This window comes from Fusarium coffeatum, assembly GCF_003316985.1.
Source record: "Fusarium coffeatum strain FIESC_28 chromosome Unknown BRIP53273_contig_95, whole genome shotgun sequence".
NCBI classification, from domain to species: Eukaryota; Fungi; Ascomycota; class Sordariomycetes; order Hypocreales; family Nectriaceae; genus Fusarium; species Fusarium coffeatum.
The window spans coordinates 14,390-41,986 of NW_022157890.1; the positions used below are offsets into that span (position 1 = coordinate 14,390).

Sequence of the window (27,597 nt, forward strand, 5' to 3'; positions counted from 1 at the left end):
CTCGGCAAGGACAGACATCCCGCGACACCTCATACCATCGAGGCTAACTCGCGTTCTATGGCTCGTAGTCAATTACAAGTATGGCTGCGGCAGATGGTCTGTTCGCAGAGCTTCCACCCATGAAGTGCTTGTGAAAAGGCAAAAGGCCGTTCCAAAACCCCTTATAGAGCGTCAAGCTCACCAACTACAGGCCGCGTGGCTGCGGCAATGTGGGAGAACACCGTTGTTGATAGACACATCATCTCATAGGCAGACACATCAGTACCCAAGCTTGCAGGTGGCCAGAGGCCTCCATCGGGCACTTCTATACTCAGACAAATACCACGACTACATCATACCGACAAGCTCTATGGATATGGCTCCCCTGGCTGCCGAAGCATAAGAGACGAAAGAACTTGGTTACCTTTGGACGGTTGCCAGCAGGCGCCAGCGACAAAAGCACGCTGCTCAGCCACAAGTTGACAAAGGACGTTCATGTTGGCATTGGTCTCCTGAGCAGAGGCAGCGATGGCCTCACGAGTCGCAGCACCCTCGCGGACGGTAGCGTCTCACACGCCGATGAAGAGACCGATTGGCTGCTCCTACAGATACGAGATGGCGTTTAGGAACACAGTAAGTCAGTCAATACAGAATAAGAGACGAGATAAGAGACGAAATAATTTGGTTACCTTATGGCAAGTTAGACAAATGCAGAATAAGAGACGAATTAGTTTGGTCACTTTATGACAAGTTAGACAAGCATAGCCTAATTTATTCTAGTAACCTAAGCATTAGGGTAGGCCTTCAATTAGAAGCTATTGAATAAAACAACTAGACTCCATTGTAATCGCTATTCCTCCGCGATGTTCCTCCCAAAGAATACTTGCTAAGCCACAGCCTTTTCAGTATCGCCGAGATTATCGGCCTCATGCCCTACTTCTTGCCCTGCCTCGTGCCCTGCCTCGTCTGGCTGCTGTTCCTGGTCTTTATTCTAGTTACCAGCTACCGTGATCTCGTCATCCGCAACACGCATGCTCTGTACAAGGCAGTCCACCAAATCCGGATGTTCGACAGTCATTTGCTTCATCCGTTTTTTCATCTCGTCATTCTCGATTTTGTCCCTTATCATGACAGTGACGGCCATCCACAATGGGTCACCGTCTTGTATCGAATAAATGTCCAGCAAGATCTCTTCGAATTCCTGTGTTGCTTCGTAGGACACCCATGATGTCGTCACCCAGCGGTCGTTTCCTAGTTTGTAAAAGCGATCTCGTGTGAGCAATTGAAGAGCGCGTACACCGTAGGTCACAGCGACTTGATATAGCTTGAGGGTCATTTCGATGGCTTGTAGAGAGGGTTTTTCGTGGTTTTGAGGCTGTTCGGGGGCGGGCGTCTCGCCTGTTGAGCTTGTAGTCGAGTTCAACCTAGTAGATCTTCTAACAGAGCGCTTCGGCGAGTCAACCTGCATCGCTTCGGGCTTAGCAGCAGGAAGCGCACATCCGGGGTTGTTCTTGAGTCTAGCTTCGATCTCCTCGACCTTCAAACTCGTAGCTTCCTTTGCAGGCATGTCGCCATCGAGGGTGTACGTCCCTGTGTAAAGGAATTCGATGAATCGTTGGAAAACGTCCGGCTTAACATCCCTAATCTCCACATTTTTTATGGTGCGTTTCTATAAAAGTTAGAATAGAGTCGTGGCAGTGATTCACTAACATACCTTGGGCGGAGTGGTGAAGGCCACATCGAACCACGGGCTTTGCGTGCAGACCACCAGACGATGAACCCTGAATTCGCGGTTGCCGCAGGTGATGGCGACGTCTGGATATCGCCCTTCGATGAGAGCTTTGGCGAGGCCGCTGGTGGGTGAAGAGGCGCATAGAGCGTCCGTGGAGTGCTCGCCGGAATCTTTCATGATGATGCTTTGGAAAGGATGTAGAAGATGCCTTTCAAAAGATGTGCGGGAGAAGATGCTGTTTGTTGAAGACGTACGCTTCTGTCGGCAGAAGTAAGAAGGGATGCATCTGCGACGCAGCTGCCCGTCAGTGTTTGTTTTCGCAAGAATTCTAATCGATGCAGACTTCCGTCTGGCCGTGCACTGCAACAAACAGACTTTAGATTTGGCATAAGAGACAAAACAATTTGGCTTTTCCCCTAAACTCATGTTACTTTATCTTGAGATCCTAAGTATTAGGATCATTCTGGGGCAGCTTAGTTGCAGGTCAAATTATCCCAAATACTTCCGTCTTTGCAATATACCTTGATCACACGCGACAGCGGAATGATCCTGATACTGAGGATCTCAAAACAAGGTGACCATATTATGCTTTCGACAACTGACAAGGAAGTCTCAATATAGTGGAAAGTTACAGATTCACGGCATACCATATGCAAATTGCCAGCTAATCACCTCCTTTACAATCATCTCCAACGCAATAAACCGTCTAATCACTAGTTAGACGGGAAGAAAATGCGCTGCCGAGCATATGTCTTAACACCCTCCCGATCCAGATCCTCATCATCTACCAAGTCCGTCCCCCAATTCTCCGGAAACCAGGACATAATCCAGTCACCAGCACCATCTAGCCACTCCTCCAAGCGCTCTCCTATGATATTGTTCCAATAACAAACCGAGCCGAATCCAACCGCCGCGATAAAAATCGCCAGGAAACATGGAGCCAGAACTGCGGCCTCAGGCCACCTCGTGATGATAAAGTACAATGCTGTACCTACTATCCCAGCCCATAGACCAAAGTAGAGAAGGAAAATGAATATCAGGCCCACCAAGATGACCACGCAGGCACTGGACAGTACTAAAGTGGCGGCGAATGTGAACTTGCAGATGGCGCGGTTGCTGATGGAGTCGAGACGGAGAGATGAAGAGCGGCTTTTCGGTGTCCACCGGTTGAGGATTGTTACACGGACGGTCTTGGTGAAGTCTTTTACTGAAGGCGATCGCAAGAATATACGTATCATGTACGTGACAAGGAACACGACAGCAAGCGACAATCCCCACGTCCATATACTAGGCGGCGCATCGGTAAGTTCAGCAACCTGCATCGAGAAGACAGCCGTGATAAAACTCAACGGGACAAAGAAAAACGCCAGCTCAGTCAACTTGTTGATACCAGAAGTCTGATCAATGACAAGCGCCGACTGCGTAATTCCTGTCGAAGCAATAAGAAAGTTAAGTGTCTGTTCCGACCTTGCCTTGAGAGAAAGCAGCTCTTCTCCCAGTTCGACAAGCTCTTCAGAAAACCCGAATATCTTTGACTTTTTCGCATGGTCTGTCCACTCGGTTAATTCCTGGAGTGTAGATCTTATCCAAGCCATGTTTTGTCGTGTAACGGTGCCTGCATCTTGGAGCAAGTGCATGTGTAGGTCTGCGCCGAGGTCGGAATCTATGTGGTCTTGCATGAGACGGAGTTCGGCGAGGAGTTGCCAGAGATCATCGAGTAATAAGCGTGTGAGGAGCGACGGAATTGCAGAACCGTCCTGGCATAGTTCTGTGGGGGAGATGTTGGCGAGGTATCGGGATACTAGATCCATAGTCGACAGAGAATATTTCCTCGCGAAATCTCGATCCCGGACGTAAGATTGTCGAGTTTTGTACATATTTCTCAGCTTGGTTTGATGTTCCACGTCATACTCTGAATCGCTGGAGTCGATGTAGTCGCTGTTATGGTCCTCTTTGCTCACGCCCGCAGCAGCTAGTCTCTCGTCCTCGTTTCCTTTGACATCCTGTGGTCTATTCTTTCGCTGTCTCTTCTCTTCTTCTTTCTGTTGTTTTCTCGTAAGGATCTGTGGAGGCGGATCGAGATATGTCTCGCCTGGATCGGCTGTTCGCCATAGTTCTTCGTCTGTGTAAGATTCGAATTCCATTGCTCGAGGCATGAATGTTAGAGATGGGGTTGCCTCTTTTGTCTTGTCGTTGCGCATTGTTCGGGGTGGATCAAAGACCAGGATAACTAGGTTGTGTCAGTGTGGTGAGCCATGAGAACGGCACACGTACTTACTCGTTTTCCTCCCTTCTTTGTCGACACTTGACCAATACCCAATACCCTCCGGTGCCATGACCCTAAGATCCCTGTCCTTCCAGTACTCCGCATTCCGATGAAGTATAGGAAAGAAAGTACTGTAAGGACGATATACATTCGACGTCTTTATCCTATCCGCTGTGCCCTCAAGCTTGACCGTGACCTTTGGCATCTCAGGTAGAACAAAGCCCTTGTTATTCTTCTTGTCTTTCTTCTTTGCTGCTTTGTCTTCCTTCTTCTGTATCTTTTGTTCAGCCCGCTTTTTCCTCTTGTCCGTCAAGAGTAACCCCGTCTTATCAAGAACAACATCGCGCTCAATAGTCCACCGTCCATCAGATATACGACCCGCGATCTCATCTTCGTGAAAACCAGGTCGACCAAGATAATGCAGCGCACCAAGCCTTCCCCAACGAAGATGAGCCCAATTCCGAGCCGACCTCCGCGCAACGTTCCATTCTGTTCGTTGGCCAATTCCAGGTAAAGGACGATGTCGAAACTGCGTTTCCCGTTCATTCCAGTTCATCCATACAGCATTTTTCAGCTTCAAACCGCTGTCGCTGGCGGAGTACCCTGAGGCTATGAGATGCTCGTACCAGAATTCGGGGTCTACTGAGTACAGCTGGCCTAGGGCGCCCATTATGAAACGACTTAGATCGCTGACCATGATGACTCTTGTCTTAGAACCTTCTGGTCTGGTGTTGATGGCTGCTGCGAGGTCTTTTTTCGTGGTGATGAGTTTGCTCTTTCCCACTTCATCATTTGCCAGATAATCTATGACCGAGACAGTAACCGACTCCAAACCCTCGAACCGCTCTCGTCGAGTAACGTTGAGCCATCGCGGATCCCATCTTGCCCTGTTATCGAGTTCATTCATATACAATTCCGAAACAGTCTCTATCCAGAGCTTTGGATCAGAAAACTCCTCCTCGTCTTCACTCTCTTCACTACTCTGCCGAATACCGCCCGCAAACGTGTCCATATCACGTCTATTCCTCCCGAAGGAGAGCGGATGTGGTACATGGCGCGGTCTTTCACCAGGGCCATTCTCCTTATCTGTGATGCGCGACTCTAGTGAGTTACGTGGGACAGAGTATTGGGGCTTCCAGCGCTGGGAGAGAGGGGAATCGAGATCATAGCCGCTGAGACGCTCCTCATCTGTGAGGTCGCGACGCTTTCTGTTGAACATGGCGGATTGTGCATGTCAGGGTCAAATTCAGTCTTCAGCCTTATCAGGCGATATGGGGGGACATTAGCTGGACCCTTGTCAATCAGATTCTAGCCTGATGGGGTAGTGTCCCTGGTTAGGGACGATGGCCGATGTTGCATTGTGGTCCATTAGGCAAAGAGTTGCGTATGTGCTTTGAATGATGCATGCTAATCAAGAAGCCCGTCTTAGGAATCATGATCAGAGAGTAAATCAGATTGGATGGTAAGACCGACTGACAGTTGACGGCTGGAGAGACGAAACGGGAAACAGTGGAGATCCCGCTGTGGCTACAGCGCAGCCTGAGGAATGACTCTTGGTTCAATTATTGACAAAACGGCGCCCATTTCAAGGTCCAGAAGACAAATATATACATTTTTTAGTTGAAATATGTCCAAAGAATTATGTTCAAAGAATTTTGCTCTCAAATTGCAGTCGTGGTTTCATTATCATCCTTTTGGTGATCCTCCTGAAGCGATCACCAACTTCAACTGTCAGCGCCTCCAGTCAGCCAAGGCTTGCCGATCTTTCCTCTCCTGTTCGCCGACAGGAGCACATCGCAGAGCCGCTTGATGCTAAAAATGCCCCTATCCTCAACCGCATAATCGTTCAAATGCTCTTCAAATGAATCTTCCCTGAAATAGTGGCGCAGTGTTGGTCTTCTCTCAGATCCTGTTCTCGTCGCTGGTCGGCTTGTGGGACTGAGATCGTATCGTTGCGTCAGGGTGTCAGAAGAATTGACCGCTGCAAGCATAAGAAACGAAATAATTTGGTCCTCTTATACAAGCTTAGGCTAGCAATTAGGCCATTTTATTTTTGTGGCCTAAACTTTGAGGACGATTCTTCTGTTACCCAACTGCATTGGTCTGGTGTGGTGGTCGTTATCTTTTCTTCATTTCTTTCGTAATCTTGTCGCTGTGAATGAAAGCATTTCGGTGTTGGTGCGGTAATCTCGAGGCGTGTAGGATGATATGGTCGGAAGACTCGGGCAGTGCCTCTGGTAATCGCCGTTCTGTGTCTTGCGCAAATACAGGGAGGATCATGAGGCTATGTCGGTGACACCCAGAGCTGACAATTCTGAGCTGAGCGAACCCGCGCTCTAGTTTCCGACACGTGGCTGTTCATTCTTGAAGTGTTGTAGGCTTCATTTCACAACCTCCTTCTTCTTGCGACCCTGAAGACATAACCAAGCGCAAGTTATGAGAAGAACGATCACTATGATGGGTATTTTGACCAAGAGGAACCATAGCGTCGAGATACCGATGGACCGCCCTGACCGCCGACTTCGGCCGGACAGTTTTGTCTGGGGGTCAATTCCGAGAGGTTTTGATATCGGCACTATTTCCGCCGGTCAGTAAAGTCTCATAAATGAACTTGTAGAGTCAACGAACAATTGAGCTTCTTATCGGCTGTGGTGATGGCGACATCTTCAATCTCTTGAATGAGAGTAAGCGGTGTGGGTAGAGAAGCCATGACTGCTGTTGCTGCTGATGAAAACAAAATCTGGGGAAGCGCTTGTTTATGTATCCAAATTAAGTATTAACGACCGTATCCCGGATCTTTATGCGCCTTGAGTTTTGCTTCAGACTGCGGTGAACGTGCACGAACTGCCAGCGAGGGACTGACTGACGTGTCAGCGGGTCAGCGAGACTCGGCTAGAATGGGATGCAAGAATTGTATGATTATGGATGATAAGAGAGGTTGGGTTGGTTTGGGTTGGTCTAAGCTGACCGTCTCGTCTCGGCAGCCGACGCGTTGGGTTATAAAGATAAATTGATACTGAGCTGAATTCGTTCAACGTTGTTCGAATAAGCTAGTGGAGATGGATGAGAAAGCCAAGCCACCGTCGCGAACTGTCGCCTGAAAGCGGAATTGATGAGTAGTCTTACGGATAGGTGCGACTTGTATTGTCAGTGGTGATAAATCGGTGTTGCATTCCATCCCTGTTATCTGACGCGGGACAACTTGTCAGGGTAACATAGGGTTCCTCGCGTCGGATGTTCCCTGCACTGCGAGTCAGGAATACGGATACCCCGGGATGTTTTTGAAGGATGGAGTAGGAATTGGGCACACCTTCATGAGGAAAATAGAACCCGACATGGCTTCACGATGTGTAGATAAGAAACGAATGATATGTCTTGTTGAGGATCTCACATGGTCATGTTGGGGACATGTGTGTTCTGTTCTTTATCTCTGTGACATTCATGGCCTATTGTTTGAGACACGTGGAAATAGCTTCACATGTTCAAACGAGTGGTAGATATCAGAATATACAAAAACGGCGCGTATATGACCAGAATCGGCATTCACTAGTACGCCGTCAGTTCCGAGAGTCGATATCTTCTCAGAATAAGCTTATCGTTGGCTTGACATGGGTTGTTGGCATTGGTTAAATCGAGATGACCAAACCTCCAACGAACAGCGTGCGACCTACAAGTACTATGATAGCGACATTATCTTCTAAACAAATCAATTCGGCTTAATGGTCTAGCGGTATGATTCCTGCTTTGGGTTTATCACTCTTGCAGGAGGTCCCGGGTTCAATCCCCGGTTGAGCCCTCTCTTTTTACTTTTTGCAAGTCTTAATGCTCGTCATAAACTCATCAAGGTCCCTGTAAATCAAGGCATGAAGACTGAGTGATTTTTGGTCGCGCATAAGCGTACATGCAATTCCACTCCGATGCAGAGTAGCTCGATGCAGTCCCGCTCATTGAACTGGCGGGGCACTCTGATAGCTCATTGACGACGACCACCACTCACGGCTTCATTTTGCAACACGCGTATATGGCTAATGGATAAAGAATTAAGTAACGTGAAAAAGGCGAAAGAATTTATTGCGTGATGTTTTAGACACAATCGCTTTATAGATAAAGAATTGTAAAATTGGTTTGCTAGCTTGACATGGTAAGGCCTCATGTTAACTGTATCATCATCAGTGTTTTGTGTTCTCATTGACTTTCACGACAACATTAACACTTGTGGTTGGAACGCGAAACACGGCTTAAGATCCTATCATTACATCGAGCTCTTTCTCGGACTTGTACCGATGCTGTATTTCGTCAAATGGGACCTTTAAGAGGTGGTCAGAGTTAATCCGTCCATACTCCAGGGTAACCATCGTCGCGTTCAACACACTCCAAACAAATATACCAACTCCTTCCACACTCACACTTTCTCTCCATCTCGCCCAACAAACTAGCCAAATGAATGATTGCCCTCTTCACTTCAATCTAAGCAGCAGCCATCTCAATCTCTCTCCCCTTCACACTCCTCCACTCAACCAACAGAGCCCCAATAATCGTCGCCGAGGCCGTTCCAGCACCAACATAGAAACTCGTTGTCAAAGCATCGTTGTATGCTTGAATAACTCCACCCAGCCACTCCTCTCTTATAACGCTGCGAATATTTGTCGCGCCAGTCGCAATGACAAAGTAAGGATCCAAACCGGGTACATGCTCGTGGATCTTGTTAATGAGCGTGTTGGTAAACACCGTGTTGCCGGCTGTGACACACAACGCGCCGCCGAGGGTTTGGGAAAAGACGATGAGTGCTGTGGCTGTGGGAATGTCGACCATTTCGCACACGACCTGAACCGCGATAAGGGATTGTTGTAGACCGATGCCTACGCCTATCCCGGCGATGAGCTGGTAGCCTACCCATTTGGCTGTTGAGGTTTCTACTTCAAAAGTAGTGATGACGCCGAAGCCTATAGCCATGAGGATTGAACCGGCGATCATAAAGGGTGTGTAGTAGCCCCATGCGCTGACTGCTGCTCCGGCTGCCATGGCGCAAGACACAATGGCGAGAAGCATGGGGAGGTTTCGAACGCCTGACATGATGGGTGATTGACCCTGAACTGCTTGAAACCAGATGGGTAGGAAGTACATGGCCGTCAGGAAGCATGCACCTGTGTTGAATGAGAACCAGGCGCCGGCCCACACACTGCGCATCTTGGCGATACGAGGGGGAACCGTTGCATTCTCGTCCATCTTGTATTGCATAAACACGAACAAGATGAGAAGAAAGGCAGCCAGCATGAACAGCGACGTGATGGTAGAGTCACTCCACTCATAGTCAACACCACCCCATTGCAACGCCAGCAGAAGACACACAATGGCGGGCATGAAGATGGCTGTCCCGATCGGATCAAGCTGCCAGAAGCGAACTCGCCAAGTCGCAGGCTCAATATCCCTTACCGGCTCAGGGAAGAAGAAAAGAATGACAAAAACAGTGATAGCACCGATGGGAAGGTTAATGTAGAAACACCATCGCCACGACACCTTGTCCGTGAACAAACCACCAAGCAAGGGTCCTGCAACAGAGGAGATACCCCACATACCACTAACAAGACCAGTATAAACAGGCCTCTTGTGAAGAGGTACAGAAAAGGCAAGGATAGTAAGAGCGCCAGCAAAGATACCTGCGCCACCGACGCCGGCAATGGCACGTCCGACGATGAGGGTGACACTACTGGGAGCGACACCGCAGATGAGACTACCCACCTCGAAGATGGCAATGGCTGCTAGGAACGTCCACTTGATGCTGCCGTAGGTATACAGCTTGCCGAAGAAGAGCTGCAGTGCGGCTGTTGTGAGCATGTATGCTGAGCCGTACCACCCGACGTCATTGAGACTTTCGAATGCGTCGGTGATTCTTGGAATGGCGGTTGCAATGATGGAGTTGTCTGACGTGTTAGTAAAGTTGAGTAGGTATGGGGATTGACTTACCGAGGGCCATGACAAAGACTGCTAGACAGAGAGCGAGAGTGATCAAAGCGAGCTTCACTCCTGTAGGATACTCTTGTTGAGCCCCCGAGTGTTCTGCTCCACTCTCAGGAGGTACCGACTGAAGTTTCTCAGTACTCTCCGTAGGAACAGCGGATCTAGGCCGAATCTCGTTATATCGCACAGAACCCATGACAGGATGAGGATACTCCTTGCCATGATGTTCGGGCATGCTATAATCAGCTGGCAAAGAACGAACACTAAAGTTACTCGGGGCAATAGACGACGGTCGACTGACACCATTGGCGTCTCTGTCTTTGTTAGAGCCAGAAGCACCAGGATGTGTCTCGAGCCACTCGTCAGCATCGCGAGCCAGCTTTGCAGTTTCTGAATCGAAGTTGAAGTAGCGAGATGATTCTCGAAGGGAAGAGTAGAGAGTTTCTTTTGGCAGACGGACACTCAGGTGCGAACGACTTGTCGCAGCCATTGAGTAGTCTGGGGCGGACATGATAGAAGCCATCTTAAATTATGCGTATCGGTATCAGATGCTAAGTGTAGAGAACAGTCAACCGTGAACAGCACCGAACTATATGAACGGGAGACATGCTTTTAAACCCAACCTCATCTTCCGCTCTATTCTACCGTAATGTCACACAGGAGAAGACCTTCATGCTGAGCTTCTCGTCTTACACTTTCTCTCAAGATCTTCACCTGCAGTTGTGGCAAGCACGAGATGTGGCATCCCGCGATGACTTCAGCGGCATTGACCAAGAAGAAGGCGTACTACGATAAGATCGTGTAGCCCATCAGGCCTGAAATTGCGGCCCATGGCGGAGACCGGGCGCCGTGGATTCTTTATAAGCCTCAGATGACTACCGCTGATTCCGTTCCGTCGAATAAGCTCGTAAAAGTAGCTTGGATCTTTTAATCGAAGGATTTGCATATCATTGGTCGTGAATCTCGAAGACAACGGAGCTGAGACGGACATCCTCTTTGCTGATCGCATGGTAAGATCTTCAACTATGGTGATCCCGCACCAGATCATCCACTAATAAGACCAAATAGCAGATCATCTACTTCGGCAGTCCATCCCACTATCGGCAGTGGCTACACGATATAAGCAAGAGGCTTGAAGATGAGAAGTTGTGTGACTCGACCAAGCCAAATCAGACCGTTTAGAAGAGAACGAACAGTCCCTACTTTTCAAGTTTCGCAGCATGACGGACTTTAAAGCAAACCCGAGACCGAACATCCCAGGATATTTGGCTTCGAAATATGTTCGGCGATTGATATCAGTATCGGAGAACGGAGGTTATGCTACCGGTCCTGATATCTCCATGTTTGAGTCAAAATGACGAGACAAGGTATTACAGTTGTCGCACAAGAGGTTGAGAATTGCTAGGCCGCTCTTACCTTGGACAGTCTTCTTGTAACTTAGAGTATCAACGTGGAAGCCCGGAACTCTCAAACAGGCTGATAAATCATCATTTGTATTGACAAAATCTCCGAAACTTGACGCTATCTATGCTACATCAGAAATACTTTGTGCCTAAGCGATGCCGCCAGGGGCGTTGGACATTCCAAAAGGACTGAGATTGAACCGGGAATTACACTTTCGAACATCTTCCTCCTCTTCCACGGTTAGTGTAGACGTTGGAGTATCAGTACGGGCTCTCTTTGCTGATCTCTTGGCTGCGTCCAAAGTCGGTGCAGCGAAAAGAAGCCTCGCAGGATTCCCTGTTGGTGCTCGGCCGAGTTCGACTGACCTATTGACTGCAGCACTCTGAGGTCGGACGAGAGGTATGGGAGCACTACCGTTCGATGGGGTGCACATCTGCTGCAATACCTGTTGTTGCGATAGATGGCCCAATGCAAACGAAGGATCAGCGAGTATGGGTGAACCTGGCCACGTTGGAATCTGGTAATTCTCTTTGCGAAAGGGCACATCGGGAGTTGACATATGTGGCGCTGTGCTCTGAATGTGTGGTGGAACGGCATGGTTCCAGGGTGACATTGTCGCATTCATCGGAGCATTTGCACATTCGACGGCGGACTGATGAGTCAAAAAGAAGGAAGGTGTTCCAGGATGAGCAGTATTGTTGTACTCGGAAAGTGCTTGGCCTTGAAATTCGTAAAGTGGTTGCTGCATGACAGGCTGCTTTGTGAATTGGGAGCCGGAAGAAGTCTCCGCGGATTGTTGTAGTCGCCGCCACATGGAAGGGTTAGGCCATGCTATCTCTAGGCGTTCGAGCAGATCTGTAAAGTATCAGTACCAATTAGACTCTAGGGCTCTATTACGGACCTTGGGGTGCATGCTGAAAAGAAAATATCACCAAATTATGGACGTTTTCGAAGGTCTTATTGTCTTCAGAGCCATGGCAGACACCTTCGCTGATGACAAGTTTGATGCGACCAAGGTTGTCGGCTGCGCTCCAGTGGCGCTGACGGAGAAGCTCTCGTTGGAACATGGGGAACCTGATGACCTTGGCATCTATGTGTGATATAATGCAAGGCCAGGAGATGCTCTTATTTGTAAAGGTCGACCTAACACGTCAGTCGGTACCTCCAGTTTGCAAGGGGCACATACGCAACGAGACCCCCATCGATAAAGAGTCTAGCACCAATAGACGGACAGTCTTCGTCGTTGGCATCGTTGGGTTGTTCGATGTTTGGTTGCTTCCAAGAGTGGATCGATATCTGGAAGGGAGTGCCAGGCTCAAGGCTGGGGACGAAGCATGTGACGATCGGAATACCAGAATTTCGCGGACACTCTGTAGCCGTTCTTAGAATACTTAGGATCAGTGTCGCGTGCGAGGACTTACCCGTATCTTCGACGGCATAGCATCCCACCTTGAATTCTTGCAGGGGAACAGGTGAGCTTTGCTCGAAGAGGAGAACGTCCCAGTCTTTGTACCTCATCTTGACGAGGGATGGACGGGTGAATGATAGATGGGGGACGAGTACTAAGGTAGGATGGGAGAGTGAAAGCGATTGGAACAAATTAGCCCATCTTTTGAGGCGCAGACAGGTTCGCTGGCTCCTGCTCAAACTGCCTTCAACGAGTTTGCGGGAAGGAGTAGAGGAGACTAGTATCTCGAACGCTGTCACCTCTGTTGCCTGGGCCGATACCAGTAGCGGGGAACAGATAATTTATAATTCCTATCAGACGACGATACAAATTGATGTAGGGGCCTTGTGGGAAAACAAGTCTTTGGATTCCATAATAACGATTTCCGTCAAACCTCTAGACACCGCAAACAAGCAATGTTTGAGCGTAACAATACCAACTCATATACATACCAATCAAACCTACAATCACCGAAAGAACGATATAACTTAGATCTCTTTCACGTTTATTCCGACTGTCTACATCATGTTAATAGTCCTGTTTCACCAATACTTGTTGCGTATTCTCACAGATACATCAATGTGCACTCATTCAATCCATTGCTTTCCATTCTTTCTTATGTACATATGAGCATATTGGCTCAAGGATCCTCATCGCCCTCCATGCGAGCCTACTGATTGTTAGCTTGAGGTTATCCCACTTCTTATTGCCCACTTACCCTTGTAGCTCCTGGACCACCGAGCTCTCGCTCAAGACCACCCTCAAATGATCGGGGGTAGGCGGGACGATCGGGGTAGTTAAGGTAAACAACTCCAGTGACGCTCAGGAAAACAGCGATAAAGGTTCCGACCATGATAGCACCAGGACCAGCGGTGGTCCAGGTGTACTCCCAGGGAGAGAAGATTCCCAGAACATCGTTATCCTCGTGAATGGGTTCACCAAAGTTTCGTCGCTCCTGAGGATCCCACCAGTTGGCATGGGGATCACGGAACTGGCGCTTAATTCGGGGTGGGTTGATGTAGCCGCCGTTCTGCGATATTATCATCAGTTTCGGCTCCTCTTTATATCTCCTTGTCACTGACCATTCCGGGGTCCTCCGCCTCGGTCATGCTGGGTGGCTCGGGGTACTTCGCATCGATAACCTTCTTATCGGTGTACTGCTCAGGAAGGAAAGTTCGGCGTTGGATCGTAGGGAGTCGTCGAGCAGCTGCCATGCCGCTACGCAGGGCCGAGGCCCGCGCAATTCGTTGGGGGAGCATCTGTAACAAAAACAGCTTTAGCGACATCAACTGGGTATACCGCAGAATCAATAAAGACCTACCTCGGCCGATGGGACAGTGTCGTCGGCGTCCAATTGCTCTGTGACGTGATGAGATGGCTCAGTGTTGAAGCTTTAGCCAATCGAGGCTGTGATGATTCTCAACCGAAAAGTGGCGCCTCAGGCATCAGCAAGCGCGTGCCGGGCCATTTTCGGTTAGCTCATTCGAAGGTTCCAGGGGCGTGCATCCTCGATTCTTTCCCCAGCTCAAAAGTTTTGCTGACGACATTGCATTTTGTGACTAAATTCCACCCAGTTCGCCCGCAAGGCCTCTGAACATGTGCAAACTTTGTATGAATATCCGCTGAAACGCTACGATTCCGTAGACATTAATTTCGACCCCGCAAATGATAGCTTCGCGGAGAAAACGCCCACAGCGTCTCTTGTCCCCACGTTGCGACTATGTCCGAGACCGCGTCGACCGCCAACGTGCTCCCCAAGTCGGATCCTGATGCGATAAAAACCGATCAAGACGCGCCCGAGGGATATACTAATGGGGATGACGCGTTGGGGGATTCAATGGATGGTGTTGTTGAAACAAATGGAGATGCGCCCGCCACCGAGAATCATCATGAGTCCGACAATATCCATGACGAACGACCTGCAAAGAGACGACGCACACGAGAGTCGACACCCCCTCAAAGCACACCGAAAAAGATAAAACCAGTTTCGCCTCCATGGAAGAAAGTATCTGCCGACGGCCCAACATCTTTTACCGAGAATGGCCGTCGCAAATCTGGCCGTATCAACACCCTTCTACCAGAACCTACTCCTCCCAGCAAAGCTCGAACATCAAGGAGATCTACCGGCGCGAATTCGACTCCGAAGCCCAAGGCAGAAATCCAGTTGACTAATGGCAACTCGAGAAAAATGCCAAATGGTTCTCACAAAGCCAGCCCCGCCACTAGAGCTCCCTCGAAGCAAGCACCCGCATCGACTCCAAAATCTTTAAAAAAGCCTGCAGAAACCCGAACCTCTTCCCGCTCTACCCGTCGACGAAGTCCATCTCCCCCGCCCCCTCCGAAAAATTCGACTCGATCCCGCCGATCAGCACGATTTAGCGATGCAGTCACAAAAGACGACACAGTACAAGATTCTCGAACTTCAAATTCTACTCATCGATCGCCTCGGATTAAGCTAAGAGTCGGTCGATCTGGGGATATTCCTCTTGTGCATCCTGACCAGGTTCGCAAGAGGCCAAAGATTGGTACCAACTTTGAGGACTTTTGGACTCGTGGCGGTGACATTCCTGTTGAGGAGGGTGGACTACAAGCATCCGAAGATGGTCCTCAGTATAACGACGAACTGGCCGAGAGGGATGCTCGTGTGATTCTACGGGTCGAGAAGGAGGTCGAAGATGGCGGTTTGCTATCCCAGGGTCGATGTTCCATCTTTCTACCGGAAGCAGTGGAGGAGCCACCTAGGCAATATGCTCGTCAGGATCACATGGTGAAGGCTATGACGAATTTTAGAAAACTCATGCTAGCGGAGCAACAACGTCACCGATTGACAGCAAAGAAAATAGCCGAGGCTTGCCGGGACGAATGGCTACGGCGTCAACCCAAGTCGGAAGAAGAGATTGAGGCCGAGCAGAGGGCAATCTGGATATCCCGATATCGTGTTGTGGCTAAGACCCTATTTGGTACATGGGAGAATGTCCGTAATGAGGTCAATCGCCGAAGGTTGGCCGAGTGGGAACAGGAGGAGCAGAGGAGAGTCAAGGCAGCATTGAACGAAGCTGTCAACCTTTCAGAACAGAAACTTCAAGCCCGAAGAGCAGGATTAGACTCGGAACAGCTTTCGGAGGACGAGGAGGACGGATTTGATGATCTCAGTGACGACATGAGTATGGTCGATGATGATGACGAGCTTGGCCTTGCATCTGGCGAAGACGAAGATAACGAGAATGAAGACGCCGACAGTGACAATATGTCATCGGATGAGGAAGAAGGCGACGATGAGGAGGACCAGAAGGACATTGGCGACGAAAACCTGACACAAGAGCAGTTGCGAGAGAAATATGCACATATCCCAGAACTCGAAAAGCCCGCCGAGGAAGAAACACCAGCCACCGAACCTAATCCTGAAGACACGGATGCTGTCGATCCAGCTCAAGCAACAGCGACCGAGAATGCCGACACGAGCGATGAGTCTGTTGATATGGATGATGATATGGGGTCAACTGATATGGAAAGCGGTGAGGAGGAGGAAGAGTCAGAAGAGGAATCCGACGAAGATGCTGGTGGTCTCCTGGGACTTCTCTTTGGCAAGTCTGAATTGAAGAAAATGACCAGCGAGGCTGTTGTGGAAGATCCGGTTGACTCAAAAGAAGATTCCGAGATGCCTGACGTGGAAGCAGTGTCGGAAGTCGATGGCGAGGGTGCTGAGGAGAATGAAATGTCTTTGATTCAGATGCCCGACCATGAGTCTGAGCTTGAGAAGTCAGAACTCAAGGAGCCAGCCCAAGAAGATACCGAAACTGTACAGGAAGAACCCATACCAACAGTACCCGCCGACGACATTGCCCATGATACTGCACAGGATGCACAAGAAATCACTGAAGCAGTCACTGAGGAGCCTGTCGCTCAGGACGAGGATGTCGCTATGGCCGGTACTGATGCAGAACAATCCCATGAGCAACCATCCCTACCAGAGAAGCCACATAGCCCGGGAACCGAACCAGTTACCAACCCGCCCAGTCGTGCGCATAGTACATCGCCTCCCGCAACATCAGAAACTAAACCATCTGAACTCGACACTGCGTCTTCTGGAGAAATGGCTGTTGACAAACCCGGAAGCAGATCTCCATCACCTCAGCAGTCATCAAATCACAAAATTGAAGTGCCATTCCTTCTCAGAGGAACTCTACGAGAGTACCAGCGCGATGGTCTTGACTGGTTGGCAGGCCTATATGCCAACAGTACCAACGGCATTCTGGCCGATGAAATGGGTCTGGGCAAGACGATCCAAACTATTGCCCTTCTTGCTCATCTAGCGTGCAGTCACGAAGTTTGGGGACCACATCTTGTGGTGGTTCCCACCAGTGTCATGCTGAATTGGGAAATGGAGTTCAAGAAATGGTGTCCTGGCTTTAAGATTTTGGCATACTACGGCTCTCAAGAGGAGCGAAAGAGAAAGAGACAAGGCTGGAATAACGACGATGTTTGGAACGTATGCATTACGTCCTACCAGCTTGTTCTTCAGGATCAACAAGTGTTCAAGCGACGACGCTGGCATTACATGATTCTAGACGAGGCTCACAACATCAAGAACTTCAAATCACAAAGATGGCAAACACTTTTGGGCTTCAACACGCAAGCGAGACTCCTACTTACAGGAACGCCTCTTCAGAATAATCTTACAGAGCTTTGGTCACTTCTCTTCTTCCTTATGCCGGCTGAGAATGGTGTCGGTGGATTTGCCGACTTGCAAGAATTCCATGATTGGTTCGCGAAGCCAGAATCGCAAATCTTGGAGAGTGGAAGGGAACAAATGGATGATGAAGCAAGAGCGATTATCTCAAAGCTTCACAAGGTCTTGCGACCTTATCTGCTGCGACGTCTGAAAGCCGATGTCGAGAAGCAGATGCCCGCCAAGTATGAGCACGTTGAGTTTTGCCGTCTCTCAAAGCGGCAACGTGAGCTCTACGATGGGTTCCTTTCTCGGGCAGATACCAAGGATACATTGAACTCTGGCAATTACTTGTCCATCATCAATTGTCTCATGCAACTTCGAAAGGTCTGCAACCATCCTGACCTTTTCGTTGATCGGCCAATCATGACCTCATTCCGTATGCAAAAGTCTGTCGTCTCAGACTTTGACGTGACGGAACAAAGGGTCCAACGACTGCTTCACGACCCCAGTCCCATGAAGGAAGTCAGCTTGGGCTTTCTGAATCTCATTCCGACGCAATGCGAGAGTCTGTCGACTACGCAGGCTGAGCGCATCTCTCAATTGAGCTCACATAGGATATTGAGTGATTTGAGAGATGCTCAGAGGGTGCGTGCCCAGAGCGCATATGCTCATTTGGATCCCTCCACGGTCGCATCCAACAATGCATACCTGGAGAGTGGTGCCAGATGGGGACGTTTCGAGGAGCTCCAACATTGCTTCTATCTGAATGCTTTGCGCCGTCAGAGAAAGCCCATCTATGGCAAGAACTTGGTTGAGTTATTGACTATTGGTACTGATAAGAGGCCTTATAAGCCTCGACCCAAGGTTCCCCGCCAGATCATGGCATGGTTCGAGGACGAGTCGACCTTTGTGCAGTCCATGATACCCACGGTCAATCAACGCGCCGATAGCTTCAAGACTACTATCGAGAAGTTCTCATGCGTTACACCGGCTGTTGTGACCAGAGATATGGAACAATTCGTCCTTGGTCGCAAGGGTATTGAAGCTTTCACAGACGAGGACCTCAAATTGTCGGCGCCTGTTCGATGGGCACCATTCCTACCAAAAGAAGCACCGCCAGACCCTTGGCATGAGAGTCGAATGCGACTCAGCATTCAATTCCCTGATAAGCGACTGCTCCAATATGACTGCGGAAAACTTCAGATCTTGGATAAGCTGCTACGGAAACTTCAGGCAGGTGGTCATCGCGCCCTCATCTTTACTCAGATGACCAAAGTTCTGGATATTCTGGAGCTGTTCCTGAACATTCATGGCCACAAATACCTGCGTCTCGATGGTGCTACAAAGGTGGAACAGCGCCAGATCCTTACTGACCGATTTAACAACGACCCGCGCATTCTTTGCTTCATTTTGTCCACGCGATCGGGTGGTCTTGGTATCAATCTTACAGGTGCCGACACCGTCATTTTCTACGATCAAGACTGGAACCCTGCAATGGACAAGCAATGCCAGGATCGATGCCATCGTATCGGACAGACCCGCGACGTTCACATCTACCGTCTGGTCAGCGAACACACAATTGAAGCCAATATTCTTCGCAAGGCGTCGCAAAAGCAGATGCTAGACGACGTGGTCATTCAAGAAGGCGAGTTTACCACCGATTACTTCAATAAGCTTTCGGTAAGGGACGTCCTCAGCGAGAAACTCGACTCGAAGAGTGAAGGATTAGATGCCGCAGACGCTGCTTTGGACAGAGTGCTCGGCGGTCCTGATACCAGTAATGACCAACGAAGAATCGGTCGCACACTTGAGCAAGCAGAAGATCGAGAAGATGTGCAAGCTGCACGCGTCGCAGAGAAAGAGATCCAAGACGACGAGGCCGACTTCACCGAGAAGCCAAGTAACAACGCATCCGGTGCTTCGACAACGCGACAAGGAACACCAGCCGGAAAGTCAGTTTTGGACGGCGGCCTCGATGACATCGACACTCCTCAAGAGGAAGAACAGGAGTATAACGCATGGGGCGAAAAGATGCATACAATTGACGATTACATGCTCAGCATCATGGCAGAGCAACTCAAAGATACAAAGCTTGAGTTGCCCAAGGATAAGAAGAAAGGAAAGAAGAAGGGCAAAGACACACGCAAGCGATAACACACGTACTCGATAAGCACATAATAGTTCTGAAGCGGTTTTTGTATACTAGTAAAAAACGGCGTAGATTGGGGTTGTACAGGAAAAAGGTTGGATGTGGCATGCATGGAGTTTTGGAGAGGAGATGATATATTAGACTTGCAAGAATTGGACGAGAGAATAAAATACTTAGCTCTGCCAATTAATCTGCCCATGCTGTGCCAATTGATCTGTGTCACTGTCGTGTACTATGGCTCTGATGCCATTCCTGCCACCATATCTACTCCTACCGACCTCAACGTTGCTGTTAACAATGCTCCTGTCCCGTTGAGGATGAGCCTATTACCACCACTGCATCTTCCGTTGACAACCTCACCACTGCTCTCCTCAAGAAGGGCCTACCACGTCTACCTCCATCGTTGACACCGTTCCCATTGCTGTCTCGTGCGCTGCAACAAAATTTGTCGCCTTTGAGAAGAAATCATGAGCTTGGGTAACACTTGCCCCATCACCAACCCGTCAGGTTGGCAGAATAACTCGGCGCCGAGAGCCTAACGGACAAGACATTTTGCTCACTTTTAGATCAGTATTTAGGCTCCTTATTTTAGCGACCTCAAGACGACACCAGCGACTTCGGGAAAAAATCGCAAAGCTGGACAACACTTACCTCACGCCATTCTTCCCCGATGTCGACAAGTTTCCCTATTTCGCTGCCTAAACTTATTCTAATTCCATACCTAGCTAGCCCCTGTGATTTAGAGGCATCTATACTCCACCAGAAGGCATGCGCAGACTCCACCCATTCTGGCAGGACGGAATCTCACTACCAACCTATAAATACGTCTTCTTCCCATCCCATTGTGCTACTCAGATCCATTCATATCCTCTTTACTCTATTTGTAAATTTTTCTCTCCAAGATGTGCGGTCACGGTAGCTCACTGTCGCCACCCTCATCAGACGATGGATCCCATGACTCGGACGCGTCTGAGGGTTCTGATGAGCCAAGATTAACGCCCCAGGAACTAGGAGCTTTGTTTGTCGACTTCTATTCCTTCATGACCACCCTCAATTACAACAAATCCGACCTCAAGATCCCTCCGCCTACTGGATGGCCAGAGATCACACCCGAGTTTTGTGGATATGTCAAGTCCGACTATGCTGTCGAGGTTATGCGCCATTTGCCTTACTTCGTCAACAAGAGTACCACTCAATTCCATTATAGATCTAAGCTCCTTAATCTTAGGGCTTGGACGCCTGAGGACTTCAAACGTCACCACGAAATACACGATTGCTATGAGTTTTGGTCATCCGAGGATGTGCAGGATCACAGCGATGTGGTCTGCATCGCCGAAGGCTATGGAACCGGCGGTCGCGTGTTATGGCTACTCGTCAAAGATTGCGAAATAATCGAGCATATTAACAAGGCGGATATGATGTCCGAAGTAACAGTCGAGGGCTTCTTTTCATATCTTAGAGATTGGTACGAAAACTTGAAGCTCATTCCTGGAAAGGGCAGGATCACAATTGAAGCAGAGAAAGTCCCTGAGCGCGAAGAACGAATAACCGAGGACGAGGTGAACAGTCAAACGGAACGTTGGGGAACAGACCTTGATATTCAATATGTGAGACAGATCTATCGTGACCATGGCTGGCCACATTCGTTCAATTTCGAGGCTGCTTCTAGGGCAATCAATACTTGGTTAGAACCTTTGGGGTTAGATTCAGAAGGGCCTAGAGGCTTTGCCTGGCAGAGAGTTGATTTTGATTTGTGAGATAGATCAAGTTTCGGAAAGCCCAGGGGGATCCTCGGAACATATTTCTACATATTTTTATCTTTATCTATTAATGGCCCTAAACAAAGAGGAGGTCTGCGCTACACCAGATACTCTACCATACATTCTACCAGACACTACCATAAAACCTGATCCTATTCGATCTGATCCATTTCTCTCTGTAAATCTTTCGAGTGGTGTTGACCCCCATGTCGGGGTCTTGCTTCTCGTTTCTGACACCCCCTGAAAGTTCATTGATAATACGGTCGTAAAATGTTTCGAACGGCTTAAAAGGGATCGTGGTGTGGTAGATCGTTGGCCAATCCGCTTTTATGTGATGGGTTGCATTGCGAATTCCCTTGAGGATATCGTAGTGGAACTCGGTATAAAGGATGTGTGCATTTTCCGTGTCAATGTTGTTGGTAACGAGTCGACCAACTTGGATCATGGTCAGCTAGGACACATGAGAGGAATTATTCAGAGCAGCGTAACGCACAAGGTAGTATTCGACCTGTGACTTGAGATCTTCATTCCACTTGGACTGTGCCAAAGACAGTAAGACACTGATGCTGTCAGAATCAGGAGACTTAATTTCTAACTAACAAAAGTGAAAGACGAGGAGCCGTCCATTTCATAAAACTAAGAGATATGGGGATAGGCTTATTGGAGGCATGGAACAAAAATATAACAATGATCGAACATGAGCTCGTTGCCTCGACACGGGATCGAACCGTGGACCTTGTCATTACTAGTGACACGCTCTACCACTGAGCCATCGAGGCAGGATTTGTTGAGATGAGACGACTCAATCAGAACCTACTTGGCTCAATGACAGTAGCATCCAGTTACTGTCACGTTTGAACGGTTCTATCAAAGTGGCATGCACTTGCTGTAGAAGGATGCTCTGTGATTCAATGTGAGTCCTTCAATACTTTGACGATTTGATGTTTAGGATGAATAGTCTGAACTAACAAATTCTAGTCTACGACCGTGTAACAACATATTCTGTTCCTCCTGTGTCTTCAACTACATGAGATACAACAACGCAGTCTTTTGCCGCATCTGCCACACTCGTGTGAGCAAGCTCCTTGGGTTCTCAGCGCCAATGGCTCTTCCAGGAGAAGACCGTGTTGATTTTAGTTATGCCAAAGTTATTACCATAGATCCTTTCAAGGGCGCTGTAGGATTCCAAAGCATCTACGAGTTGGATGGGGGTATGTACACACAGAATTCAGCGGTCAATCATCAAAAGGATGGGCAAAATCAAGGGGCTTATGTGCAGCAGACGGTGTATGAGCTGTCAACTTAGGGCAGAACCTTAGATGTTGTCAATAAACGAGTGAGTACAATAATAACGATAGGCAATAAAGATAGCCCATCCAGCACAGTAAAGCAGTTACTTTATCAAGTATAGTTATATTAATATTTAACTATAAGCACATTTAATATTGAATATATAATCTGATTTTCCTCTTAGCAGTGGTGTAAAGTTTACTCTTTTCCCGTTCATCGCTAGTTCATACTAGTTGAATTTTAATAATCTATCTCGGCGAGTTGCAGTACAACCGGTCAGAGTTAGATATCCGGTGAAGTGATAAGCTTCTCAATTCTGAGCAGTCTATTTTATACGGCAAGGGAGGGTAATTTACTGGCTTAGGTGGAGACATTAGAAACTGCGCACTTTTCCCCCATTCATTGTTAATTAAACAAACAACCAACAAACTAGTTGACTCCTTGCTTCCCTTTATCGCAAATTTGTAAAAGAAAAACGATGCAACGGCGTATGTCTATTGCAGACCGCATCAAGGATACATTCAAAAGGGCAGAATCCGATTACCCTTTACATGCCTCGATCTGCAACAACGACCTATCAACCTTGCAAGAAGTGCTTGGTTCCCGCGAGGCTTCATTTTTGTTGTCGGATGCCGATGGCTGTTGGGGGACTCCGCTGCACGTGGCAGTCTATTTGGACAATATCGAGGCAGTGAATATACTATTGCAAAGTGGCGTCGACGTCGCTGCTGCTTCTTCCAAGCACGAGCATCGCTTATCGCCACTAGCATTAGCTGCACGTTTGGGTAATCAACGCCTGCTTTGGCGATTATGGCACCATCTCCACTCACAAGCAGACCCAAAGGAGAAAAACGTCGACTCATGTCTTTTTGAAGCCTCAATCAACAGCCAAACAACTATCCTACATGCTTTATTGAGTTGGAAAGAATGGACAGCAGAAGCCAAGAACGAAGCTCTGTTTTGGGCAGCACAGAGCTGGAAGGCATACTCTGCCCAACTCTTTATTACCAAACTATCCTTTCCCCAAGATGTTTTAGACAAGGCCTTGCATCATGCAGTGGATTTCAGGCCTTTGATTGGAGATGACTTCAAACTCGACTACAATGGTGATGATTATCTGCAGCAACAGCTTTTGATCGAGCACTTGATCGATGCCGGAGCCAATCCAAACGCTATTATCAACGGACAACCGCCAATAATTACTGCCGCTCGCTCTATAAGTCTGGTTGGAGCGTTGAAAGTGTTGCTCGACAAGGGAGCCAACCCAGACGCTACTGACCACAGAGGGAAATCAGCATTGCACTTTCTGGGCTCACCAAAATCTTTGAATCAAAGTGGACCTGTAGTGCGTTTGAATGAGACCGCGATCTGTATTCTTCTCAGTCACAATGTCTCCGTTTCGCTGGAGGATAATGAGTCTGGGGCTAGCCCCCTTCACGCTGCAGCTTTTGGCTCCAACCTGAACACACTACAGTTGTATCTATCCTCTTGTAACTCGGAGCAAAGAATTCAAGCATTAAGATCGAAGAACAACTTTGGCGAAACGTTACTACATTACGCAGCTGCGGGAGCTAAGCGTGACATTGTCGAGTTCCTTCTCAGCCAAGGGCTTGATGTCAATGGTATCAACACAAATGGCTGGACACCCTTACATTGCGCCTTGACCCCAGCGAGGCAAGGCTCGCAGATGAACAGCTTCTCAAAGTCAACATCTGAAGCTTTGGGTATTGTAAAGATACTTCTCTTTCACGGCGCCGACCCTCGTGCTGTTACAGCTGAGGGATGGACGCTACTACATTGTCTTTCCCTATTTGCTGGTAGAAAGAAAGAAGATTCTGAACTTGCACAGTTCGTGGACAACATGATCCATCGCGGTGTTGATATACACTCTCGAGCAACATTTTTGTTTTGGAATGAACTGGGCGATGTAGAACCCAAGTATTATTACTGGGGTCACCAAGTCCAAGAGAGCATTCAGGACCCTGAGAGCTCAGGAGCGATAGTGCGATTTGGTTACACTCCACTGCATTTCGCAGCTGCCCACGGTGGCATAAGTATGGCCAAGAATTTGCTTGAGCATGGGGCTGATCCCATATCTAAGGATGCGAGGGGAAATACTGCAATCCAGATAACAGCTAATTCGTTATTGTTGGACGATTGCCCGAGTAAACGACAAGCTATGGTAAGTCTTCTAACAGAGGCAGCTGAGCTTCGTTCATATTAGAGGAAGTATAAAGGGTTTGAAGTTGAACAGGTTGCTGGGATGGTGAGTGAGGAGAAATCAACAAGGCGGAACAATATAAAGCTTTTGAATGAAAGTCAGGCATGCGTTACAGCTCCCTGGCTGTACCTCATCAAAAGTATTTAAATAACTCACCAGTATGTGTATCATATGGGGACCTCATTTCTGACGATGTATTTGTGTTGTGTTTACGTCTTATCGATATACCTGTATCCTATCTTCTGCATGCTGCGATGTTCGCGTGTTATAATAATCTGACTACTAACACAAACTAGCTCCGGCCACCTGCTTTCTTTCTAGCTATACAAAGCCTAGTAATCTGCTTTCTCCAACCGAAACAATACTTTTGATTGCGCAGATCTATTTCTCCCACATCTTCTTATAATTTCCTTCATGTGCAACCTTTATTGTATATCGATCCTGGATCTACGACTTGGAGGCATGTACTCGAATTGATACCCGACTCATGTTTGTTTCTAACTACCCATGTTGATTCCGAGCCCCCAGGAAAACAAAGACCTCAATTACTCATATTGAGGACGAATTTACCAATATCGATCGACCTTGCGTTGAATTTGCAATGAACAAATCTAGAAACTCACGAACAAGCAATTGTTCCTTCTCCTGACGTTTCGACGCTCTTTACTGCCATTCATGTCGTAGAGTGGCAATATCCTGGGGAAGGAGCATATCAGTGGCAACTGAACGGTGCGACTGAGAATTCCTGCAGTACCCAGGGGTCTTGACGGAAGATAGGGGTCCGCAACCAGAATAATTGTTTCCTTGGCATCTAATCCTTGGAAAGGTTTTTATTTAAAGAAAGGGAGTTGAGTAAGGATATAATATGTTATGCTATGGTGTTCCTTTCCCTTAGAATCACTGTAGTCAAGTGGCAGCCTGGCAAGTCGGGTATCTACGGGAAGCTCTTTCCAATTTCAAGTCACGCTTCTCCAACATGCTTCCCCAGGCAAGTGCAGGTAACACCTAGCCGACCTTCCGTTTAGATAACGTTACATGTGCATCTCGTAGCGAAGCAAGTTTCACTCAAACTTTATCCATGATTTTCGCCTTCTACAATGCAACATTATCTGTTTGATTTTCCATCACTCCCAAATCCAGCGGCCGAAAGGAACTCTCAAAGGATCAAATCCCAAGGTAATACGTTCCTTCAAGAATTGTCGATTGCAATCTCGGAGCGGCTGGCCCTGTCTTAATAGCAGATTTTTAAAATGCTTGCAGTTCCATTCTCCCGCGAACCTGGGAACGCTATGAACCTCGCCCGCTCCCGCAGCCGAACCAACAGAAGCAAAAATATACGAAGGTTGTGGGTTTTCGCATATAATCCCTACAGAAGGATCCAAATCAAATAGGAGAAGACCCAACGCACAGCGCGGCATCAGCTGAAAAAGTCAAATCAACCGATTGGTCCTCCTTGGGAAAATCTTCGGAACCAGATACGCTTCCCTTCCCGCCGTCGTCCCGTTTCATGGACCCTGGTAGCTGCGACGTTATAGTTACATCGGGATATTTCGTTCGAGTCAGACTTGAACACGGCAGTTGCATGCTATGCATTGAGTCAAGGAGAGTTTGACGCAGGGGACGAGTTTATTATATGGAAAAATGCTACACAGAAGTGGTTGGATCCTCAATTAGGATGAGGCTGGGTTATCCTGGTTTATATGTTGTCAAACATGCAGGAAGTTTGCATCATCTGGGTTTTTATTTATCGGAGACTAACTTGGGTTTCAACTAGAGAAATGCCGACGCCATCGAATATTCCCCGATATTCTAAAAGGCAGTTGTTGGTTCTGGCGACATCAGCCTCATGTGCCGTGTCAATGTCTCACTTCACCTAGCATCGGACCGAGGAATAAACAATTTCCAACAAAAGAGTCAACAAACGAGAGAACAACAATACGTATATAAGTCCTCGGGTTCCCCAATTAAAATGATAGTCAGTCAGGTAAGGCTATCGTTTTGGTTTCTGTGCAATCCAAGCGTTCTCCCTTCAACGTTTCGCGTAAGTCCTTGACCCTAAACATGGTGGATACAGTAGAGTAATCTTCCTAGTTTCTTCTAGTGATCCTTTCCCCAAAGCCCTTGTCATCCGTCTCCGCGAGAACAAATGACCCCATCAGGCCCACCGACTAATCTTAGACGTATCCATTCTTCAAACTCTATTTCGAGTACTGAACTTATCGATACGACGTTAGCCGCAATATTCACAAGATTTATGCCCGCTAAATCTCTCATACGATACCCAATATTCGCACCCAAGTTTGTTGCGTCTTTCGATGATCTACGCGGCAAAAGCGGATACGATTGGTTCAGAGGATTCACACTATATCTACAAGGATCCTATTCCAGGGACGAATGGACCTTGGCAATGACTCGTAACGGTTTCATCGTTTTTGTCTTTCTCAGGTGCCGACCAACGGTAGGTAATTTAAATCATCTATCCTTGTCTCGGTATAACCGGCTTGGTGACAAGGAATTAGAAAGCTTGGTTAGCGTTGACTATCCTTGGCGTACGTACAGACTAGAGGACTGGTCTAAGGAATAAGTGCGCAGCTGGCGGGTTTACCGTTGATATTTGCACAGACAATGGATCATACGGCACTTGCCAGAAGCTAGAATTGACAGCTTCATGGCATTTTCCCCCAACATTCACATGCCAGATATACACTCTCTACACAAC

General features: G+C 48.2%; 8 protein-coding genes across 8 annotated transcripts; 3 read left to right on the plus strand and 5 right to left on the minus strand.

Annotated features, from left to right (window-relative positions):
• Nucleotides 1-970: 970 nt before the first annotated feature.
• FIESC28_04513 (uncharacterized protein) lies at nt 971-1,888 on the minus strand (the record flags this gene model as incomplete). Its single annotated transcript, XM_031158660.1, has 2 exons — nt 971-1,648; nt 1,694-1,888. The coding sequence occupies 2 exons, from the start codon at nt 1,886-1,888 to the stop codon at nt 971-973; spliced, it is 873 nt and encodes a 290-aa protein (XP_031017238.1).
• A 536-nt stretch (nt 1,889-2,424) lies between these two features.
• FIESC28_04514 (uncharacterized protein) lies at nt 2,425-5,196 on the minus strand (the record flags this gene model as incomplete). Its single annotated transcript, XM_031158661.1, has 2 exons — nt 2,425-3,941; nt 3,990-5,196. 2 exons carry the CDS (start codon nt 5,194-5,196, stop codon nt 2,425-2,427), a joined length of 2,724 nt encoding a protein of 907 aa, XP_031017239.1.
• Nucleotides 5,197-8,444: 3,248 nt separating this feature from the next.
• FIESC28_04515 (uncharacterized protein) lies at nt 8,445-10,446 on the minus strand (the record flags this gene model as incomplete). Its single annotated transcript, XM_031158662.1, has 2 exons — nt 8,445-9,898; nt 9,942-10,446. The coding sequence occupies 2 exons, from the start codon at nt 10,444-10,446 to the stop codon at nt 8,445-8,447; spliced, it is 1,959 nt and encodes a 652-aa protein (XP_031017240.1).
• A 1,041-nt stretch (nt 10,447-11,487) lies between these two features.
• Nucleotides 11,488-12,857, minus strand: FIESC28_04516 (uncharacterized protein; the record flags this gene model as incomplete). Its single annotated transcript, XM_031158663.1, has 4 exons — nt 11,488-12,194; nt 12,241-12,482; nt 12,526-12,709; nt 12,761-12,857. The coding sequence occupies 4 exons, from the start codon at nt 12,855-12,857 to the stop codon at nt 11,488-11,490; spliced, it is 1,230 nt and encodes a 409-aa protein (XP_031017241.1).
• Nucleotides 12,858-13,426: 569 nt separating this feature from the next.
• On the minus strand, nt 13,427-14,045 carry FIESC28_04517 (uncharacterized protein; the record flags this gene model as incomplete). Its single annotated transcript, XM_031158664.1, has 3 exons — nt 13,427-13,456; nt 13,505-13,816; nt 13,869-14,045. The coding sequence occupies 3 exons, from the start codon at nt 14,043-14,045 to the stop codon at nt 13,427-13,429; spliced, it is 519 nt and encodes a 172-aa protein (XP_031017242.1).
• A 461-nt stretch (nt 14,046-14,506) lies between these two features.
• Nucleotides 14,507-19,612, plus strand: FIESC28_04518 (uncharacterized protein; the record flags this gene model as incomplete). Its single annotated transcript, XM_031158665.1, has 1 exon — nt 14,507-19,612. One exon carries the CDS (start codon nt 14,507-14,509, stop codon nt 19,610-19,612), a length of 5,106 nt encoding a protein of 1,701 aa, XP_031017243.1.
• An 897-nt stretch (nt 19,613-20,509) lies between these two features.
• Nucleotides 20,510-21,364, plus strand: FIESC28_04519 (uncharacterized protein; the record flags this gene model as incomplete). The annotated part of the gene is made up of 1 exon (XM_031158666.1): nt 20,510-21,364. One exon carries the CDS (start codon nt 20,510-20,512, stop codon nt 21,362-21,364), a length of 855 nt encoding a protein of 284 aa, XP_031017244.1.
• Nucleotides 21,365-23,135: 1,771 nt separating this feature from the next.
• On the plus strand, nt 23,136-24,881 carry FIESC28_04520 (uncharacterized protein; the record flags this gene model as incomplete). The annotated part of the gene is made up of 1 exon (XM_031158667.1): nt 23,136-24,881. The coding sequence occupies one exon, from the start codon at nt 23,136-23,138 to the stop codon at nt 24,879-24,881; it is 1,746 nt and encodes a 581-aa protein (XP_031017245.1).
• Between the last annotated feature and the right edge of the window lie 2,716 nt (nt 24,882-27,597).